The sequence below is a fragment of the Dermacentor silvarum genome, chromosome 9 (genome assembly GCF_013339745.2).
Source record: "Dermacentor silvarum isolate Dsil-2018 chromosome 9, BIME_Dsil_1.4, whole genome shotgun sequence".
In the NCBI taxonomy this organism is placed as follows: Eukaryota; Metazoa; Arthropoda; class Arachnida; order Ixodida; family Ixodidae; genus Dermacentor; species Dermacentor silvarum.
Genome location: NC_051162.1, coordinates 104,002,428 through 104,025,129, shown reverse-complemented (window position 1 = coordinate 104,025,129; position 22,702 = coordinate 104,002,428). Strand labels below are relative to the sequence as shown.

Here is a 22,702-nt window from a genome sequence, read left to right as displayed (position 1 = left end):
ACTAACACGCTAAGTGACCTTGCACAAATTTAAATCTCAGCGTTGCTGAGATTTAATTAGCTTATTGTAATAATATCTATCTCGAGAAGTGCTGCCCTAATTATCAAAGTGTCAATGAGAAAATCGTAGAGCAACATGAAGAACTACCAATACAGCTTTCTGTTGCTCAATACGTGCCACATAAATGTGTTTTACCGAGTCTTAAAGGAGCCCGCGAATGCACGCAGAATTGCCGCGCGACTGGTCGCTCGAGGCACTTTGCGTGTAATCGCCGGCTTCTTTCGCGCTCGGAAAAACACTTTTATGTAGCACGTACTGAGCAACCGAAAGCGGTATAAGGAGTTTTTTATGTTGCTCTACAATTTTCTCATTGACACTTTGATAATTAGGGCAGTACTTCTCGAGTTAGATAATTCTTTACAGTTAGCTAATTAAATCTCGAGCAACGAAAAAATGACTGGCGGCTACTCGACTGTACTGGAAACAATAACGCACACGGTTTGCTTCGCGTAACGCCCTTCCTCTTTTTTTAAATCGTGCTGCGTGATAGCTGGGACACCCTGTATATATGTATATATATAGATGAGAGCGAGAGAAAGTCAGAGCGTCTGCGGCGTCCCCCCTCCTCCCCCCCCCCCCCCTTCGAGGAATAGTTGGTACGCCAACCAGTAATGTTATCATTCCTACGAGGATATGGCAATGACAATGGCAGCCTTTGGGACTGTTTGCTCAAACGCGATTTTAAACTTTGTTACATGCCCGGTATTCCGCTTACATGGTTATTTCTGATAGCATCTCTTTTCTCGACCGAGGCTTCCTGACTGGATTTAATGGTCGTGCGTTTCCTTGTTCGCTTCCTCGTGACGACCTCTATAATTCTTGGCTCCCTTAACTACGCCGCAGATGCAAGCCTTGCCGACATACGACTACAGAACGCGCGCGTGATGCTGTTTCTGCTGCCATTTCAGAGGTAAATAGAAAATTCCGTATTCTCTCAGAGATTGATTTGACGAATATGTGGTTATAGATTTAAGTGGCCTAGCCTACCGGTTATTGTAAGTAAACTAGTTGTTGAGCCCAATTTATCCTAAACATTTTGAACATGCACTGTTGTTTACTTTGTGGGCAATACATTATTCGCTTTCCTTTAGGCATGCGCAAACTTCTGCGTTTGGCAAGCTTATGTAGCGACTTGAATGAGTAGCCTGCGACGAGGCATTGGCTTTCTTGTTCAGATAGTAAGGTGGCGGTTTCTTTAGCCGGCCATGGTTGTCGCTTTTCTATATAGTGCGTAATGGAAAAACGCTCATGCGATTTGGGTGTACATTACAGATCAGATGTTGGATCAGATGTTAGATCAGAATCGTTAGATCAGATGATCAAACCACGACGGCGTTCCCCACGCGCTATTGTTGCATTGTGATAAGAAACGACTTGAATAACATCAGGCATTGCCTAATAAGAATTATAGTTTTTGTCATCTTGGACGCAGAAGACAAACGCTGGCCTAACGAAATTCACGTACAGAAATATGGACCTCACAATGGAACACGATACGCTGCCCCCGTATGTTCTATATCATGCCAATGATGCTTCGGTCACGTCGGTCCATGACGAGGCAGCGCTGTTAAAGACACCACCGAAAAGGGCATGGACGTACAGGTGCACAGCGATGGGATTGCTGAAAGTTGCTGTTACAGTTCTCCTGCTCACAACAGTGGCTTCCGTATTGTCATTGTTTCTGCAACGAGGAGAGGTAAGCAAGTCTTAATTTTTTCATCATTCTAGACTCTCTTCTATATTTTACCACAGCTGGGTATTAGTATCTGAGACACTATTAGCTATGCAATTCAACGATGTCTGCGCAAAAAAAAAATTTTTCCAGAATTTCTCCTGAAAGCTGCAGAAGTGTACCTCTATAGGTTCTAAATGCAGCCAACTGCTTATAGATGACTCCATACAGTAAAAACTGCCAGAAATTTCAAATTACCATCTATGCTTCTTGTAATTAAAACATACAAATATTCTCGGGCATATTTTTGTATGTATGTCACGTTTTCTTTTTTTCTCATTATTTTTCATAGTTCGTTTCTGTAACGTACCTGTAGACGCAGTTTGCTTTGGACTAGAATCTAGTCTTAGGGCTATTATTCGGTTCAAATATTTGGGTGTGTAAGACAACTTTAATATTAGGTGCGCATTTTTTATGTTCAGATAATAAAGCTGAATAATTGATTGATTAAAAAGGATTTAAGGAATTGAAGGTACATGCGACGTTATCACTTGTGGAAATGTCTCACAGAAGGCCTTGTGATTCTGGTGTAACTGAGCACTCCTGTGCACAAGAAGTGCATACACAGCACGTGCATAACACAGTTTAGAAGCAGATGACAGATCTCGCCCATTGTGAGAATTGACTTAGTCGAATCCTTTATGAGATGCCATGGCAAAACGGCGGACACCAATGATGAAACCGCAGCTGCTCTCGGCCGACAAAGGCGCCGGACAACTTGTTAGTAGTGGATATGAGTTGCGATGGCTATAAAGGAGGGATTAAACTACTATTCCGGGGTGGTATTCTCAAGAGGTCATGGACTGTGATATATGATCTTCGAGAGATCTTGTTTGTCGCTACCTCGAACTCGTTGATTTAGAAGGGCCGCGATTTTGTAGCGAGGCATTATGACTTATTCTACTCTAGTCATATCATCCACCGCTCACGGCCGGCGGATCCCGTTGATATGCGAGCGGACCGTCGCTCCAACCACTGACAAAGCGCGATAAGCGCGAAAAGGCATTATTACTTTAAAGGCATCGCTACAAAATACCGGCCAAGGACCACTGTATTTATGGCACAGCGCCAGGAACGCTCTCCGATGGAACCGCATGATGCGCTTGTCGTGATCGAGCACGAAACGCGGCTGCAGTGGTGTAAGATATTGACACGTGTGCTTCTTTATCCTTTCGGAGGCCTGCCATTAGAGCTGTATATTCAAATGCCCCGCCATTCGACTTCATGGGCGTTCCGAGTTTTCAGCGCGAAAAGCGATGCCGGAAAAGATCAGCCGTACGGGTGTCGAAATCGCATCGCTGCACAGAACATACTTTCTTAGGAGGCCGACGAACACTTTGGGCGTAGATTGCGTTGAGTGCTCGTCCTTTCGTCGGACACCAAGCCCGTCGGCCAGTGCTGTTGCGCGAAAACAACTAAGTAAACAAGTATCTGACGGTCGCTACTATTACTTTTGACTGCACAGGTTAAGAAACAATAAAACTACCCGCGTCACCTAATTCAGGCAAACGTCGACATGCAACACAACACATGTGAGGGGGGCGTATTGTAACAGGTGAAATTTACGAGCGCGCCTTTCCACGCACTCCAAGAGTTGCATGGCATTGCAAGTGATAGCGGCGTCAACGCCCACCGCTATCGATGGGCGCTCTCACGGTGGGCCCTGAAAAAAGGTTCACCGGTGACAGCTTTTCACCGGCCTACAAACATTAAACGTTATCAACTCGGCACAGGACGCATCTCCATGTATCGGAAGCTTCCCTAACGTTAACGATGCTTCTATCCGTTGTCTGTTGTCACCGATGCTCATGTACTCTGAGTGCATGAGCGACGCGAATTTTCTAGTACTTTCTGGAAGACACGCGGGCACTAGGGATTACTCTGGAACCTTCTATGACTCATGTAAAAAAGCCGACCTGTTTCGCCGCTGCTCAGATTTCGACGATCGCCGACTGTGTTCGCCGCTGTCGTTGTGCTTCGAGTTTAACTTTCTTTTCTCGGCACAGGTTCGCCCAATAAAAAAATCGGTTTCGTCATTCACGGTTTTGCGACTGTTTTCTTCACCGTCACTACTACGTGACAATATGACGGTAAGCAACCTCGCCGCGACCACTTCGCGTGGAAGCGAGGCTGCGTTTCTGGTAAGGGTGAGGCTTCACGCTTAAGGCGGCTCTCCACAGCTAGCCAGGTGGCGAAATATCTTGCTAGTTAGAGAACCCCTCAGGCGAGGTTACGAACGAGTATAGGGGCAAGCAGTGAAAGGTCGGTCCCAGGTGGGTGCCGCCGCCTGGGATGCGGAGGACAGCATCATCTGGTGGTGTAGCAGAGAACCCCACGTCTCGGGACAGACCTCTGCCATTAGAGGAAGGTTGCGTGTGCTTTCAACAATGGAAGCAGCTTCTGCTTCAGAGACAGCGATGACGACGGCGATGAGGAGCATTAGTTTCCAAAAAAAAGGCTTTGCTGTAAGAAACAGAGATATCCTTGCTCCTTCAAGTGATGCGTTGTCTCTGCGCGATGATTATGCCTCAGCTATTAGACCATGAAGAACATTTTACATTGTAACGGAGATGAAGACAAATGTGTTTTGGTGACTTCCACTGACGTGGAAGACGGGAACTAATACCGTGCTGACTGCGACATCATCTTGGTTGATGTTTGCGTTTCTATGCGCTTGTATATATTAAATAAGTGTAATTCAATATTTACTCATAAAATAATTCGTCGAATGCGGGATACATAGCCTTCCTCGTCAATTCGACATGGAACTGTTAAGCGGTTGCAGCGTTGGTGGTCGGAGATGGCCAATGAAGTGCCAGTGCTGGTGCAGCCCCTCACACCTGTCAGCCTGGTACATCCACTGGAAACCAGAACCCAGACCCCAGATCCCATTTGTGGCACTGATGCCGAGTACACTGAAGTATATACAGCCATTAATGAACGTGTGAGCAGCCACAACAAGTGGAATGGTACGGTGATGTTGGCGAACCGCGAGGGATGCCTTGCCTCTGCTATGAGATACATGAGCAGCACTTTACTAGCTTGGACTACTGCAAAGAGCTGAGTCGGTGCTGAGTCGTTGACAGCGTTCTTTGTAGCGTATATTGAGAATGTACGGGATTTGTTCAAGAAAGTTAGTAACAAAATGCGCTAAGCCAACAAAGACATGCATATTCCAAACGGTATTACGGACGATGCCTTCAATCTCCTGACCTTCCGGAAATACACTGCACTCTCATTTTCCCTTTAATTAAACTCTAGAGTTGATACCATCATGAATAAAATTCACGCAGCAACTTCTCGGGAAGCCGCATAAGTATGCGTGAGAATTGCTCCAATTGCACATCTCCACACAGCCCGGTTTGATTATCAATATTATGAAACTTGACCGGACCAGTATAAACAATAGCGCTGCGGCGACACAAATTGCCGCAGGCGGAGGCGCAAGGTGATTTGAATTTGATGACGCAAGCAAACTACTGCAAGTGGTGGAGCTAGGTGCGCTGATGACGTTCCGATCATTATGAGCTGTTATCGTTCCTTAGTGCCTTATCGATACTCTTCGAACCATTATCAACCACGATCAGCCGTAGCCCGATGGCGGCTGCATATGGTGCCGCCGCGCGGGCCTGTGTCATCGTGGCTTAGTTCGCAATGGAGCGAGACGCGCGGACCCAATTTGAAAGCGATCTGCGATGGGAACATCATGCGCCGTTTGTTCTCTGATCCACACCGCTCTCTTCCTGTCTCTTAAAGTTAGTCCTAAGATTTTTCGTTCCATCGCTCTTTGTGCGGTCCTTAACTTGTTCGCGAGCTTCTTTGTTAACATCCAAGTTTCTGCCCCATATGTTAGCACCGGTAGTATGCAATGATTGTACACTTTTCTTTTCAATGGTAGGGGTAAGCTCCCAGTGAGGATTTGGCAATGCCTGCCGTATGCACTCCAACCCAATTTTGTTCTTCTGTAAATTTCTTTCTCGTGAACAGGGTCCCCTGTTACAAATTGACCAAGATAAACGTACACCTTTACAGATTCTAGAGGCTCACTGGCGATCCTGAAATATTGTTCCCTTGCCAGGCTATTGAACATTATCTTTGTCTTCTGCATGTTCATCTTCAACCCAATTCTTACACTTTCTCGATTAAGGTCCTCAATCATTTGCTGTAATTCGTCTCCATTGTTGCTGAATAGGACAATGTCATCTGCAAACCGAAGGTTGCTGAGATATTAGCCGTTCATCCTCACTCCTAAGCCTTCCCAGAGTTGGAAATTTTCATGTTTTGTCGTTTTTTTATTAGGTCCTTTGTTTCTTGGGAGAGCTTACCTACTGGTTGCCTTGGTGCCTTACCTCCCACTGCAATTGCTACTTCTGAGATCAACCTAGTTACGGTTTCATTCATTACCTCTATGTTGTCTTTATCTTCCTTTTCTAAAGCTGCATATTTGTTTGCGAGCACCAGCCTGAATTGGTCTACTTTTACCCTTACTACCTCTAGATTGGCCTGTTTCCTAATGACTAAGTTCACTCTTTCTATCTTGAAATTGAGAGAAATCCTAGACCTCACTAACCTATGGTCACTGCACTTTACCTTACCTAACACTTCTACATCCTCCACTATGCTAGGATCGGCAGAGAGTAGTACTTTCTGTGGTATTACGTGCCAAAACCAGTTCTGATTACGATGTACGCCGTAGTGAAGGGCTCCGGATTAATTTTGACCACCTGGGGTTCTTTAACGTGCACTACAACGCAAGCACACGGGCGTTTTTGCAATTCGCCTCCACCAAAATGCGGCCGCCGCGGCCAGAATTCAATCCCGCGACCTCGTGTGAACTGGTTGCACAAAAGAACTTGACACGCATCATTCGCCACTAGTTGGAAGCGGTGTGCACCAGCCACTGTCCTTCCAGATGTTCAGGCGACCATTTGAAAAATTCGCACTCTCACTTGTTTGGTTCATCCATTCACACGGTGGTATTCGTAGCCCCCGAGTGACGAGCCTTTCTGGTACGGTCGTTTACCGAGACTATGCTGAATGACGAACGTGGGATCAATTGCCGATAGGTTTTACGTGCTCTCGTGTTCGTCACGGCGCGCACCACTGCCCCAGATCATTCCCTGTGCAATTTGAGCAACGAAAGAATCCGTGCTGAGGATGGCAACCCTGCACGCTTTATTTTCTGATCTGAAGCGCGAAACCTGGCCGTCACCTAAGCGGGACCATTTGCCCGTCCCACTAACTCTCAGGGGCTTTAAATAAAGTTCTTTGAGTTACTGACTGTCTGAAGCGCGGAACCGTGATTACGTTGCCACCCCAACCAGCCGTTCACAGTCGACATGAATACGCCGATCGCCTTCTCCTCTAGCCCGTCTGAATACGTGCCCGCTCTACCGTGGCCGCCACCCTCATGCAAACTAGGCAGTGCAGCTCCCGGAGGTGACGCTGCAATGCTGACGCATCTCAAAAATCCCCTGCTGACTCTACCTACCCGCCTTAACCTTGTCGATGTTCACGTTGGTGTTACGGCATTCGTTACGGCAGTAATGGCATTTATTGACACTGGAGCACACGTCTCAGCCATAAGCGCTAATCTACGGGATCCGCTTCGAAAGGTTCCGACACCGGCTGCATGATGTACAGTGCTCACGGATTGAAACGCGACAATTTAGGCCTAACCAATGCTCATGCTTTTGTTTCCACCGTCGGTAGGTTGTGTGACATCGGCGCAATCTCGACTCGTACGCTTCGATCAGAGTCCCAGTCACCTTTCGTGACCAGATTCGAAGCAACAAGGCATGGTACTCTCGAGTAATTGCACAGAAAGAGTGTTCTACCCAAAATTTGCCTGTCGCGTTTCAATCCGTGAGCACTGTACATTAGGAATCGCCGATGGTAGCGCACCTGCCCATTCCTGGCCTGTGCGCCGTGTGTGTAAGCACTGCCCGTCACCAGATAAATGTTTTGGTAGCCGTGTTGAAACACCTCGCTGACGACCTGGTGCTCGGTCTCAATTTTCAGTCGACGCACGCCACCCTCGCTGGCTTTGCGTAGAGTGTGTGGCCTTTCTCCTGCTTCAGCTACCTCGTGATGCTCAAGTCATCTATAATGTCCCGAGGTAGTCATACTGTTTTATAGTTCTCTCGCCTGCTGCTGCAAGCCACTGTATTTTCAGCATCTACCCACCCGTTCAACACAGCGATTACTTCGTATCGCCGGTACGAGACGCTGTTTTCACATGCTCCGCCTATATATTTTGTCGACCTAAGGAACTTGACCTTAGGACACGGAGACTAGAGTCGTAAGCGCAACCTTATAATGTTGTGAAAACTCATGCTCATCGTAGCAACGTCAAAAGTACGCATACTTCTTTTCATAAATATCAGAAATAAAGTTGAGAACGGTTGTCCTAGGAGGAAATAGCGTTGTCACATATGCACTTCCCCGACTTTTATGTGATGTAAACCAAATACATCCCTGTACTACTACACTCAAAAACTACTCAAGGACGGAATCATCAGTTAACTGAAATATGGTCGCCGCAATTTCCTAAAAGTTAAGTTATTGTTAGCTCGCAAGCAGCACAAAGCAAGAAGAGAAAACTATACGGCTTTTTCAAATCAAAAGATACGCAGTCCACACACACACACACACACAAAAAAAATATCTTCCCGCTCTGATGATCAGTTCGGGACCAACGACTGTCGTATAGTTGCCCTCAAAACCCAATGCCGGTTATTAGTTGCTTCGTGCTTGTTACCCGCCGTGGTTGCTCAGTGGCTATGGTGTTGGGCTGCGGAGCGCGAGGTCGCGGGATCGAATCAAGGCCACGGCGGCCGCATTTCGATGGGGCGAAATGTGAAAACACCCATGTACTTATATTTAGGTGCACGTTAAAGAACCCCAGGTGGTCCAAATTTCCGGAGTCCCCCACTACGGCACCGGCCTCATAATGCAGTGCACCGGCCTCATAATCAGATCGTGGTTTTGGCACGTAAAACCCCACCATTTATATTTTGTTAAAGAAAAGCCACAAAACAAGCTTCATGACGTATGATAAGGCGCGTGTGAACAATGGGAACACCCACCGACGCTTTACGGTAAAGATTAAGTTTCCAGCTGCTTCGAAAGGGGTTGACGTCATTCAAAACCCTCGTGAAACCAGTGTCTCTGGTTTCACTATTTGTAGAGCCACGTGTGTGAATTCAAGTGACGTCACAATGGGTAATCGTTGTGGGTGTCGTTTACAGCGTTCCTTCTTTCGCGTGTGTTTCCCGGTAATGATTACGGTTGCGTAAGCTACTGGAAAAGTACCCAACAGCATAAAAATCACGTAGTGACGTCACCATGGTATAGCAAGTCATTCAGTTCATTCCAGGCTACCATGGGTAGATCACGGAAAGTAAAGACACCAGAAGAAAAGCGTGAATATAATGTCGTTGTGAAGTAATAAAGGGTGTGGTTAACTACATTTCACTTGTCTCTGGCTGCACTCTTTGTATAGCCACGTGTGTGAATTCAAGCGACGTCAAAATGGGTAATCGTCGTGGGTGTCGTTTACAGCTTCGCTGTACAACCACCTTCACAGCGTGGATTGGAGCCACAGTTTTTCTTAGCAGTCTTGCTGCCACAGTGGACAGGACCCCCTTAAGATAGGCCCTGCACACCGCTTCGGAGTTAATTAGTGCGTGGGCGGGTATTTCTTTTCGGTCTGCATCGTTCGTGGCCATTGCGATGGCCACCGTCTCATTGGATAAAATATAATTTAGGAGCATGTACTTCGGAGGTGATCGAAGCTAATTTTCAAGTCAAGTGATAATGGTACGTTTTTTTAAGTTGACGAAAACGTGTCAGGTAAATATATAACAGATATGCGCCATGGATCACATTCCCGACTGGCCCGATCTCTATGTGGGAGAAGAAAATTGTATGCTAAAAGCCACACTAACTTATTTCTGATGGTGTCTTTACACTTTTCTTTTCTATCACATCCCACCTTGTGTATTTTGTTTTGTCGTAAATCTAATAATGATCAAAGCATGTGTGGAGCTGCAAGAAGAGATAATCCTCAAATGTTTTTTTTTTTTTCTTTTGCAGCCCGCTCCGAATGCAAAGTACCTAAATTTTACTGGTAAGCTTTTCCTTTTCTTTTAATGAAGCTTTTCTATAATTGAGGATCAATGATGGTGCCCAAAAACATAAAAGCAAGTTTGTCGGTTGTATAAAACCAACTCAGGTGTAATCAAAAAGCGAACGGTCTTAAACGTTTCTTGGTTATATTTGCCTCCCGAAAACAGGTGGGCTGCAGTAGCCAGGCGACAAGAAAGCAATGGGGCCAATTATATCCATCGAAGAAATCATGGGAGACATGGGTAGGAGGCTGGAGTGGGATGACGACTGTTGCTAGAGAACTGATGTCCCAGACATAAAGGAGAGACGTCTGTTTAATATGCAGAACATGAAGGTGAACTACGCGATGATGATGATGATGATGATGATGATTTTTCTTGTTTATACCGACTAAGGGGGCTAGACCAAGAATCGGCCACCCTGGCACGCATGCGTGCACCGGCGCCCCGATGCAGCATCAGGTTTCTCTTCGTCGAAAGATGCCAGCACGCTCTTCGTTGCTCCATTCTGGTTGTTTTTACAGTGAAGGTGTATATGGCTAGGCGAAACCAAAATCCGTCCGTCCGATGTGCGCAGACACTTTGATCATAAGTAATGGCTCGAGCGTCGTCGCCTTCCACAGCTGGCTCGTTGGCGTCCCTCAGCGCTACCGCGCGAACGCGCTCGTGCAACTGCTACCGCGTTCGTCATCAGCTTCTTCCAGAGCTGGCTCCGTTGCGCTCATCTTTCCAGGGTGGAAATTCACTTCTTTTAGGTCGTCGTAGTGGGGACGCCGTGTTTGCGGGTGTATTAGCCATAGCTTAAGGGGTTATGAGCAATTCAATTTCCTACGTGACGAACAGATTTAATTTTGAAGCAATTCATGTTGAAGAATCACAAGCGGGTAATCAGTCGCAGGGTACTATCAGTGTTACATTCCGAGGTATACTGACCTAGCTAGCGCTCTGAGTGATGTTCTTCGAAAAACTGAGCCACAGAGCATCCTCTGGGACGAAAAAAAAAACGAATCGGCTTTCAACGCCCTGAAGAGTACTCAGACGAGTCTAAGAACGCAGGACTACACGAGGGGATTTGTGGTTCAGTGCGATGCTATATACAGGGTGTTTTGAGCGAACATTTTCAAAATTTATTTAAGGTAACCTGTGGCAGATAGCCCAATTCTAGGTAATGAGCCGGTTTACTCGAAGCGGCGGACATTACTTGCGTAAAAAATTGACAAGCATAATCGACAAATAATAAAAAATAACTAATTAAGTTTTTAACTAATTACCTGATGGCCCATATTGTAATCTACAAAATGTAGCCGTGGAGTTCGCAAGGCGGATCCACTTGGAACGAATTCCTGGGATGACACCGCTTTCGAGATATTAATTCCCGAACTTTGCGAAGAAATACATTGGCGTTCCAGCTAGTTTCTTAACAAAACGTCGCTTTATGCATTGAAGCACAAAATTAACTGGAACGTCAATGCATTCCTCCGCAAAGTTCGGGAATTACTATCCCGAAACTGGTTTCATCCCGAGAATTCGTTCCAAGTCGATCCCCTTGCGAACTCCACGGCTACAATTTGTAGATAACAATATGGGCCATCAGGTAATTAGTTAAAAACTTAATTAGTGAATTTTTATTAATTAGTCGATTATGCATTTCAATTTTTTGCGTAAGTAATGTCCGCCGCTGTGAGTAGACCGGCTCATTAACTTGAATTGGGCTATCTGTCACAGGTGAACTTTAAGAATTTTTGAAAGTGTTCGCTGAAACACCCTGTATAGCGAGCGAGGCATGGGCGTTGTACTATGCCAAAAGAGAGAGAGCGAGGAGGGACACCCCGTCCTGTACGCAAGTTGGAAACTCACTAGTCGAGAACAGGCGTACAGCGCTACTGAGAAAGACTGCGCATGCCTAGTATGGGGTCTTGAAAAATTGTCTTGTTATCATGCGGGCTCGATGTTCGTCATCGAAACGGATCATTGTCCTCTCAGATGGTTGCACGCAACTTCTTCCAAAAATGGCCGCCTCCTGCGTTGGAGTCTCGCTTTACAGCAATATTCTTTCGAGATACGCTATAAAACGGGAACTCTCAATGGCAATGCCGATGGCTTAAGTCGAAGCCCCTAGATCAATAATCAGCAGAGATTATTTCAAAGTCGTTTTTTAGTGACGTCGGATTGGAAAAGCTTTGTTTTTGTTTACGCAGTTGGGTTAAGTCATGTCTTGTGAAGCGTATAACAAACTTATGTATGTATTTAGTGCTGCTGTGAGTAAGTAAAACTTTCACTTTTGAGCGGGGAAATAAGCCTGGCAGAGCTGAGAAAGGTTTGTCTTGAGCTTGCTGACTGAGCGGCTGAGTCTCGGTGAAGTTCTGCAAACGCATGCGGTGAACGAGAAACTGCTGCGGACCCTTCTGAGGCGTCTAGATTCTGATAGGGACGCTGAACTACGTTGGAGAACATCCACAGTGTTCTTGCTCAAGAGGGCTGTGCGACAACCGACGACGACTGCACGCATCGACCTGCGTCATCCCTCTGACCAGCGGATGCCGTTCCCTGCCCATCGAGATCTCCTTCGGCGGCGGGGCTGTCTGTTACGATTCGCTTTGAGCGGCCATGCCCAGAACACGTGCAACCGCATGGCAAACGGTGTGCCTAACCATCTCACTCGTCAAGATGAACAGACGTGTCCGTCGTGTGGGTCCGAGGAACGTGCAAAACCTGCCGTGCCACCTTGCGACCAGCTCACCCCGCTGGGGACGTTCACCCCGCAACGACCACGAACCTTCACTGCTGTCAACTAACCCTCATTACTTCGTCTGGTTTGCCCTGTCCTGCAGTGGGGGCAGGCGATGGGTAGAATGCCCGGATGGTGGAGTGTATGAGAAAACTAGCAAACAGCCACCTGGAGAACACTCTTGCTTTGCCCTAGCGTGCAGGTGCATGCACGCTGAACGTTTCTTGTATGTTTTCTTGGGAGCACACCGCTCAGCTCGTAACAATGTCATAAACATTGTGTTATTTGTTTTTACCTCGCCTCGTCTTCCCTGCCTGGACCCTCTTCGATGATCAACGTGGTTCGAGCTCCAAGCAGACGCTGTTGAATGTTTACCAAACCCCGGCCCGTAACAACTCCCGACGGGAACAGCAGCGTGAATATGCACAACGGCGTCGTGCTCAGGCTCGGCAGGAACTAGTTCAAGGATTCGTCACATTTGTCTATCGGATCAAGTGATGCCACAGCTTCGTTGGCCAACCACCTTCACAGCGTGGATTCTAGCCCAATTTTTAAAATCTTGTTTAGCGCTTTAAAGCCTCAGTGTACAATAATTGCTTTGTTCCTTATTCTCAATATATGGAAGTTTCCATGGAACACGATAGGGCTGAAATTTTGGAAAAACCTCATCGTAGTTATTTCTACCAGAGAGGATAGATGATGCACAACGAAAGTGTGTTACAGCAGGCACCCTATTTGCACAATTGAAGGACTCTATTCATGATGAAAAAAAGATCGTAGGCAACAAGGCGCTCGCAAGTGACATAAATGATTGCTATATGAGAACAGCTAGGAAGACACTTGAAGAATGTCACTTGTTTAGAGTTGAAATGCTGCTTCACTGTATGACACATGTCCATTCACTAGAAATCCTGGTATATAGGTGACCTTGACATATGTTTAAGGTCTATTACCCGTAAATGCCATATAACGCAGTACGTGTTTTTCAGCCCTGCCTGATGCAACCAACCTGAGGCTGCTCTCCGCTGTGGATAACTCCATCACTGTGGCCTGGGAAAGGCCGCAGGCTCGCTTCGACTACTTCTGGCTCTCCATTTCGGACAACAAAGATGAAGGACGTGGCAATGCTCAAAAAGAGCGCGTTGGATCTTGCGGCAATGGCACGATCATTCACCCAAATCAGACATGGGCCACATGCCCCAACCTCGAGGCTTGCACCAAAGTAAGCATTACCTTACGCGCCCACAGAAACGGGCCGCCGGAGCGTACATCACACGGGGTTAGTGTCCAAGGCATCTTTATCCCGGGCGAAGGTAAATATATTTTCGCTGCCTATAACTGCAAAAAGCTTCGTCATAAAACTTACAACTCGGAAGTCGAAGTGCCCAATTCCATGAAATTGAATTTATTCAAAAAGTTATGCTTTTCTACCGTTTAGAATTTCTTGCTCGTGATGAACCAATGTGTGGAATTATTGGTTTGTGTGCTTGGCGAATCTGGCCCGCAAGTTTTTTTTTTCTCATTTGACAATTTCCAGTTGGGCTTTAACAATTTGGTTTTGTGTTCTGCTAACTGACAATAAATACGCATTCGCCTGTTTTTTAGTGTTGCTACCGTACTAGTTGGAGAGAAGAAGATAAGGACAGGCACAGAAGTTGAGCAAGGTTCGACCGGTATGCTACCCTATATGAGCGAAATGGAAAAGGGTGAAATAAATACAAGAAGAAAAGGAGAACGAGTCGTGCGCGCACTCGCAGATGAATGTTGAATCACTTATATGTTGAATCATGATGAGCGTTCCCTCAAAAGCGCTCATCTGGTCCGCTTGTCTACGGCAAAATCCCAGGATCTTACCTTCCTAGAACAGTCTGTATACAGACCGTTCTAGGAAGGTAAGATCCTGGGCTGTTAAGGGCATCGCAATTTGTGCAATATTATTCAAGTTGCTTGCGTGTTTTCATTCTGCTACTGTAGTTAGTAAAAGTGTCTAATTACATTGTAGTGTCACAGTGAGCAGTAAATATTATGACATTCAATGAAATTGTGTGTGAATGTCTGTACGTTTTCTGGTTCATACATATAGGAGTGGCCGTCATATCCGTAACCTCAGTATCCTAGAAAAAAATTCAATACATAGACATATAGGCTTAATGCGCGCACGTATACGTGGTGTTATACCTAGATTTATGCATGCATTCTTGTGTTCAACACCCTTCAGTCGTCGATTTATCACCCTTTTTTAAGCAACTTCACACCACATGTGTGGTATACACCCTTATGTAGGGTGTTTTAGCATTATGAATGCTAAAAGGGTTACACGTCGGTGTATACAAAAAACACCCCTCTTCACACTCTTAAGTGTGTAAAAATGTTTAGTGTGTAGTCTGAACGCCTAATCAGAACATCTCGTTGACATCTTTAGGTAGGACAATGGTACAGAATCCGTTTTATGTTCTCAACGCGTCTGCAAGAATTGCATGTGACGCCGGTAATAATTGAAGGTTCTTTCCATAGCAATAGGCTATCTTCGATATTATTCAAGGTGCAGGCTACAGAGCCTCATGCAGGAGTTTAAGAAGCCCCGAATATTATCTTTTTCTCGAGCAGTTACTGCTGTTCCACACTGTTTTGACAGCGACAGACGTGTCAACTTTCTTCTTTCATTGTGATATCATACTGTTGCTTGATAAAACAACCATGATTCACGAGATTTCAATTGAACAGGTGTTTTTCAACTACTACAGAGTCCAAGAAACACAAGCAACTGTTCATAAAAAGTTTGGAATGTTCAAAGATTCTCAGAAATTTTTACACCAGCAGTGTGATGCATCAGCGAAAACTGAACGTTGTGTGCTCTGCTTTTCGCCAGACCCAGATCCACCAAAGAACATAACCATGGTCGGAAAATCTCCAACAATTACCCGTCTACAGTGGGAGGCATCGGCAAAAGTCTACGGAATACTGCTTGCATACACGGTTAAAATATGCGACACGTTCAAATCTTGCAGTGGAGAAGCAAATATGGACGGCTGCATCGAACTTCAAGCACATGAGACCTGGCTGGACTTTCACAGCAGAGTTCACACCAAGTACTGCGTCCTGGTCACAACAAGCTCACAATGCGGCGAGCAAGTTCTAAATGGTCGGTCCGCGGTAGCTGAAATCCGCACACCGGCGCCTGGTAAGATGTGCACGTTTTACACGATAGTATCAATATTTTGTGAATAGATCAAAACGGAGGAAATTCTCGCAGAGCGATTCCCGAAAGCCATAGAACTTGAACACTTTTCATTCCATTTCGGAGCTTATTTGGCATGTTTACATCGCTACATAGTTCAGATTGTTCTGTGGAGTAATATAAATACTTTTCTTTTGCGAGGCTTCAGTGTTAACGATGTATAGAGAGCAATAGCCTAAGAACAACATAAATTTGAACCAGTTGGTTGGGATTGACGTTAGAAAAATTTAGCCCTCTAGACACGGACCCAAGAAGAGCGAAACGGACAATACAAACTCCGCCTATCAACTGTGTTTCATCTGTTAACACTGAAACTCATTTTACGAAACAGCCTGCAGCCGGAATGGTTTTCCCCTCTCAGCAGCCACAAGACCAGGTCAATTTAACATTCTGCGGTGACACGCAAGTTCATGTGAACAGTGTTTGAAAGTCAGCGTTTGTGTTGTGGGTTTTCATATTTTTTGTCTGTGTCTGTATGGTTTACTTTTCTAACAATACCAAAAATCACAACAATAATTGAAACAGACATTCGAAATTGCTCTTCACTTTTCTGTCTTGCCTCATTGGCTTTGTGATTGTCCGTTTAAGCTGCTAAGCAGGAATTGGACGTTTTGTTTTTAAGCAATGGCGGCCGTATTCTGATGCTGGCAGTATGCAAAAAATACTCGTATGCGGAGGATGCATGTTTAAGGACTCCAGCAGGTTTTTACCAAACCGTCATGAGTACCCTTTAGGTTCGTTGTCCCTCCTAATTTATCAGTGACATATCTTGCACCATACGTCGGTCTCCGCCGTCTTTTGCCTTTTTATTCCCTCGAACTGCTGTAATCACGAACTCACTAACGCACTTCAGGCATACCAAGGAGAGAAGAGAAAAAAAAAGAAAATGACGTGGCTCAAAATTATCCCGTTACAGTTCTACCCGACGTCACGAATCTCAACCTAAAGGCGGCTGATAATCACTATATCACCGTGGCCTGGGATCAACCTCGGGACACTTTTGACTCCTACTGGCTCGAAGTCACGAAGGAAAAAGATAATGAAAAGGAGAGTGTTCAGACACATCATGTGGGCTCTTGTGCCAACGGCACCATTATTCGTGCTGAGCAGACTCACGTCACCTGCGGCCCTTTCGATCCCTGCTCCAAAATTAGTGTCACTGTTCGCACGTTCATCAAAGGACCACCGGCTCTCACCTCGATGGGAACCACCTTGAAAGGCGTTTTTCTCAGTGGCCATGGTTAGTAAAGTTCCAAATTGCTTTCGTGTAGGCTTTTATAAATTACTGTGTTTTTCTTTTTGCTGGACAAACTGCTGTATAACTTCAGACAGCGCATTGTGCACGATGTAACTAATTATGTGGGCCTGCTCCTCTGTATTTCTTATTTTATTATATTTTGTTCTAGTACCGTGGGTTCTTTACTTCGAAAATATATATGGTTTGAGGCACAAACAATATTGTAATGTAGTTGTGTTTCCAAAGTGCTAGTTTTGCGAGACGTTGTTCTTGCTATAAATATAATCGAAAGGCGGTAAAATTTGATTGCGATGAATAAAACATTTTATATGTTAGCACCAATCTGCTTCAATTTGTGTTATAATTGCATTAGAATTTTCCACCTAGATAAGTAGCAGCAAATATGCGTATCGAGGTGTTGAATTTTTACCAGCTCAGAAGGCTACAATTTTTTTTCAATCTCACTTCATATAATAACGACTCTGACGTAGAGGTCATAACGCATCTGTTAGTCAGCGATAAATGAATTGAAGGGAATTGGTCGGAAGGCATCGAATTTTTAAATATTATTGACTACTTTATTAAGAAAGACCTCAGAGCAGTTCACATTTGATCAGTTACATAAAAACTTAGATATGAGAAACAAATCATGATATGCAAAATACCAAAGTAATATTTTGGTGGTACATAAACACGCTTGATATTGATGTGTGCGTAATGGCTTCCCGACATATATGAAATCAAGTAATGCGAGAAGTCGTACCGAGCAGCAAGTATATCGTCCACAAATGAATGAATGCGAGACTAATATGTTCACAGCGCATCATTAAAATCATTCTACAAAGCTCTCTAACTAATTATACTATACTTTAGCAGTGCTAAGTCGTTCTCAAATGTTCTTTTCTTATATACTTTGAAATATTCACCAAGAGGTATAGAGGCAAAATGGCCTTTTTAGTAGCAGGGTTAATTAGGATGATAGCACGCAACTAATTTAAAAGTAACTAGTGCAGCAACCAAAAAAATGGTACAACTGATTATTTGCGACAATATTGAATTGTTCCGCTAGGCTTACAGCAAACGCTTATCAGGAATGACATGAGTGCAAATAGAATTGGTCACAAATGCGCATGCACCAAGCGCAAACAATCCGGCAATGGAAGTGCAGCACAATAGGTCACCTGCACACAACAGTAATCACACACAAACGCGCCTTATTTGATTTGCCGTAAGGGTGAAAATTAGGATCTTCATTTGTAGGCATTTGTATGTGCTTGTGTTTGTTTTTGTTCCGCATTTTAAGCGTTACGGTTTGATTTCTTTCGTATTTAGCAACTAGCTAATTCCGTTGTACTGAAATATACCTCGAGTTACCAGGCCTTCTCTCTTGCTCACCTAGTTTCCACCTAATGCAGCTAGCACGTATATTTTGAGCGCTGCGTGGCTGTGTGCTTAGCAGATTGAAATGTTGCCTGTTTATTCTACAACAGCATTAATCTTGGCGAGAATAGCGAATGCAACAAGAGTGCTTTGTGTTCATGCGCGTGTTTCGTCGGAGGAACGGTGGATTAAAAATATGTGTCATCAAATAACCGCCTCATTCGCACACCCTGCTTTTCAGATCCAAGTGAACCCAGGAATATCACTATTGTGGCGAAATCACCGTCCATGGCAAGACTCCAGTGGGAGCCGCCAACGAGGGTACATGGCGTTCTAGACATCTACAAGGTGAAAGTGTGCAAGGAGTACACAGTATGCGACCGAAAGGAAAGCCCAGGTGGATGCATTGAGCACACTGCTTCTGATGCTTGGCTGGACTTTGAGAGCACCGCAGACACCTCGTACTGCGTCCTCATCACGGCGAGCGCACGATGCGGTGTGGACGTCCTGACGAGTCTTCCAGCGACACTGGAAGTTAGAACGCCTTCTTTCGGTGAGCTTTCAAAGCGAAGACTTCTTGCTTATTTCTCCACTAGCCAATGCATGTCGTGATGTTTAATGCCGAGTAATCTGGGCCGATGCTGAAAACCGTGTTGCCAAAGGTGCTGTCGTAGAGGGCAGATTCTTAAACCGGTGAATGACACGTGTGCTCGCAAAAGATATAATGTGGGTAGTACTGCTCGTCGGTCCTCAAGGTAGTTCAATCGAAGGCGTAGGTGCACCGGTATAAATTATGTTGTTAAATTCTAGTCCCTCAAATGCAGCCTGTGCACGTAGGTAATTATGCCTATTCCTCTGGATTTGGTGTCACTGTCCGACCCAGTAGACATAGTGAAGGGGGAGAGGGTCTCTCGCAAAGGTCAGGCGGCGAGAGGGATAGCAAGAACCTCCGCTTTCACTTTATCTTTGATTAGTTTCGTAAAGCGCTTGCGTGCGAATAATGGTATACGAGTCAGAAATGTTGTTCATATAGTTCCGTGTTACTCTAAAACACATTTTACAACGTCTCATTTTAGAAGTGGAATACAGCTAGTACGATATTAAAAATGCCAGACGCCATCTATCAGCGTTTCAGCAAGCGCTGTACGCCATCATCCGTACGGCAAGGTAAAAGGAAACTGCTCGATGTGCATCATACCTGCATGCTTAGCTTCTGTCCTTTCATTTGTTCAGTGGGGCCCTCCTACTGCGTTGCCGCGTTGTTATGAGGGAAGTAAAGCATCCGTGTTAACGCAGTCATCATGCTATAGGGCTGTCTTTTCGCTAATTAGAACAACAAAATTATTGTCCGAAAAACATCGCTTGCGAGACGTGGTATGACGGCGTACTGTGCGATGCTATTACACGTAATGGTGTTATTTAAACGCAGGTCTCGTCGAAGTAAACATCTGTTTACTTACGGCTACAGGTATAATGGTGCGGCACACTATTGCTCCATTTATTTCTGCAAAGAATCAGCTTTTTTGTAACTTCATTTTCATTGTGAAACAACTCTGCCATAATATCTTCCATTGTTGAGCTTAAAAAGAATGTTTAGTGAGCGAATAGAATCCACGTGTCAATTTGTTGAGACACATATGACTCTTTAGTGCTTTTTTTAGCATGCCGCATAAAAATGAACGCACATTTTAGATGGAGATGTCAGTGTTCATAGAAATTACACTATGATTCCCACTGAAACGCAAATGTAAACTGTAAAACAATTTACAATTTTGGGGCTGATACATTTGCTAGACGTACGCCCCACAGTCTGTAAAGCCAATTCTTGACTTTGGCTCCGGTCATAGGAAGGTATCGAAGAAGGCCATTGCTTGCCAGTAATCTGCTTTGAAAAGTTATGCCAGCATCGGAAGGGGGAAATCTTCGCTACGCAACTAGAGTGAGTACTTCAGTCATGGCATCGTGAGGGAATCTCTCCCTTTCTGAGTAAAAGGATGCTGCGAAGAGTAAAAGAGGAAGCCAAGGGCTTAGTGCATGTAACAAGTGCTATGAATGTGGCGTTTGGTATATAGCCTTTTGTATATGCATGGCGTGTCGCTTCATCGGAAGGTGGGATAAAGATGTCGTCAAACCTATGCGCTATGGGCTCGCCTATGTTGAGATACGTTAACGCTGGGTTCCACGAAGGCCTGTATTGAGAAGTACTCGTGCTTTCAGACCCCCCTGATGTAACCAAGCTGACGTTACTCGCCGCTGGGAATAACTACATCACCGTTGCCTGGGAAAAACCAAAAGATCGCTTCGATTACTACTGGGTGTCCATCACCGATGACAGAGGCGAGAAACACCATAATGCTGGATCGTGCCCCAACTGGCACAATAATTCATCGAGACCAGACCCAGGTCACATGCAGAAACCTCGAGGCTTGCACCAATGTGACCGTAAGCTTACGTACACACAGAAACGGACCGCCGGAGCGCACGTCCTTAGGAATCGCCCTCGAGAACATCTTTGTCCCGGGTAAAGGTGAGTATTATTTTCATAATAATTTGGATGAAATGGCTTGTTTTAAAGGCTCACATCACGACACGCAATGTGTCCAAGAGTGCAAAACACGATATAATTAATCTCAGAAGTCTAGTTCATTTCCGCTTTGAACTTCTTTGTCTACTATGACATGCGCAAAGGTCGCGGCAGTTGCTCAGGATTTGACAAACCTTGGCGCCATACTAATGATATGTTCGCATTTTATTGATAATGGAAAATAAATACGCCTTTCGTGCGAAGCCAGTCGGAATGCAGTAAATGCTGAACGTTCTTTTCATTCTAGGTTGGTATCGACGATATTTTTGAAGGTGTCCCTTTGAGAAACACTTATACGAGTTCAAATTATGTGGAACAAACTCCTTTGCTTGATTTGTCGCTAATTTTAAACAAACATAATTCCCAGTGCTCTGTTTCATTGCAGTAGTGGAGACTCATTGAATCAAACTAACACTGATTCATTATATTGATGTGAACACTAGAAATCGACGGAAGGAAGAATGTAAGCTTTGTCTACGCGGTTCAGAATCTCTTTTTAAATATTGTCAAGTTTTAACACAAGCTGCGAAATGTTTCAGTGCTAGCGTAATGACGTGTACTTCCTTGCTACTCAGAACCAGATTCACCATAGAGCACCGCCACAGTAGGAAAATCGTCATTGCTCTCAAGCCTACGGTGAGATCCACTGGCAAGAGTTGTCTCGAAAATTTCTAGCCTATAGAGTTAAAATATGCGACACCCTCAAGTCGTGTGGTACAAAGGGAAGCATGACAGGCTGCACCGAACCTTAAACAGAACCGAACAACACTGGGCTGGATTTTCATAGCACTGTAGACACCAAGTACTGTGTTCAAATCGCAGTAAGCGCCCAATGTGCGTTCTGAGATTCTGACGAGGAATTTATTACAACATGTTTGGTCTTTATTTCTTCAATTATATACAAGCATCTTTATCGCAGAATGAAAAAAAAAAACGTGGAAAGAAGACATTATCAGTGGAAGCTGTATCACGCGTCTTGCGTTTTAAAATCTACTCAATTGTACCTGCTCCTTTCTCAACCTTCCGTAAGTGCAGACGCACCCATGTGTTTAACCTTGCTTTCGCTATTGTGATCCCGCAACATATAACTGACGACGTAGCAAATGCATCGCACCCGACATTCGAAAAGCTGAAGTTCCAGACGTGTGTATATGTGAGCCCACCCTTCCTAAGGGAGCAGAATAGCTGCTTTCATGGATGGTATATGATAATTCCCAAAGCAGCAGAGAATATCGGAGCAATTAAAGAAGTGGGTTCTTTGTTACAGAATGTCAACATCTTGTCGTAGGTTTTGGAAGCATGTCGTTACTTGTACCCACGTGTGCTGTTCTTTTTTTACTTCCATGTGCTAAGACAGTTCAGAATATTTTTTCATGCGTTTCCCAAATTTTCGAGAGACACCTGTGCTTTTCATGCGTTTTTTGCACGCCTTCGGAATTTGCGTAAATGTTACAGCACCGCGTAGGTGGGATTTGTACGGGCATAAGCTCCATTTGCTTCCGCCCACGCAAGCAATTGCCCACGCAAATCTGCTACGCTGCCGTACTGTCAGCAATAAGAATTTTTTCTGCTAGATAGCAGCTCCAAAGAAATGCATTCTTCGTTATACGCAAT

General features: G+C 45.0%; 1 protein-coding gene and 1 long non-coding RNA gene across 4 annotated transcripts in view; one reads left to right on the top strand and one right to left on the bottom strand.

Annotated features, from left to right (window-relative positions):
• Positions 1-22,702, top strand: part of LOC119463475 (uncharacterized) — a 562,544-nt gene that overhangs the window by 520,043 nt on the left and 19,799 nt on the right. The window contains exons 18-20 of the mRNA XM_049656653.1: positions 15,519-15,830; positions 16,804-17,127; positions 18,746-19,057. Of these exons, the coding sequence (XP_049512610.1) occupies positions 15,519-15,830; positions 16,804-17,127; positions 18,746-19,057 (948 nt within the window). The remainder of the gene's footprint in view (positions 1-15,518; positions 15,831-16,803; positions 17,128-18,745; positions 19,058-22,702) is intronic.
• Positions 1-22,702, bottom strand: part of LOC125940444 (uncharacterized) — a 405,801-nt gene that overhangs the window by 380,758 nt on the left and 2,341 nt on the right. The window contains exon 1 of one of the 3 annotated variants that reach the window (XR_007463664.1): positions 17,009-17,081. The exons of the other annotated variants lie outside the window; for them this stretch is intronic. This is a non-coding gene — a long non-coding RNA (uncharacterized LOC125940444). Of the gene's footprint in view, positions 1-17,008; positions 17,082-22,702 lie in introns of those variants that run through there. 3 annotated transcript variants of the gene reach the window in all.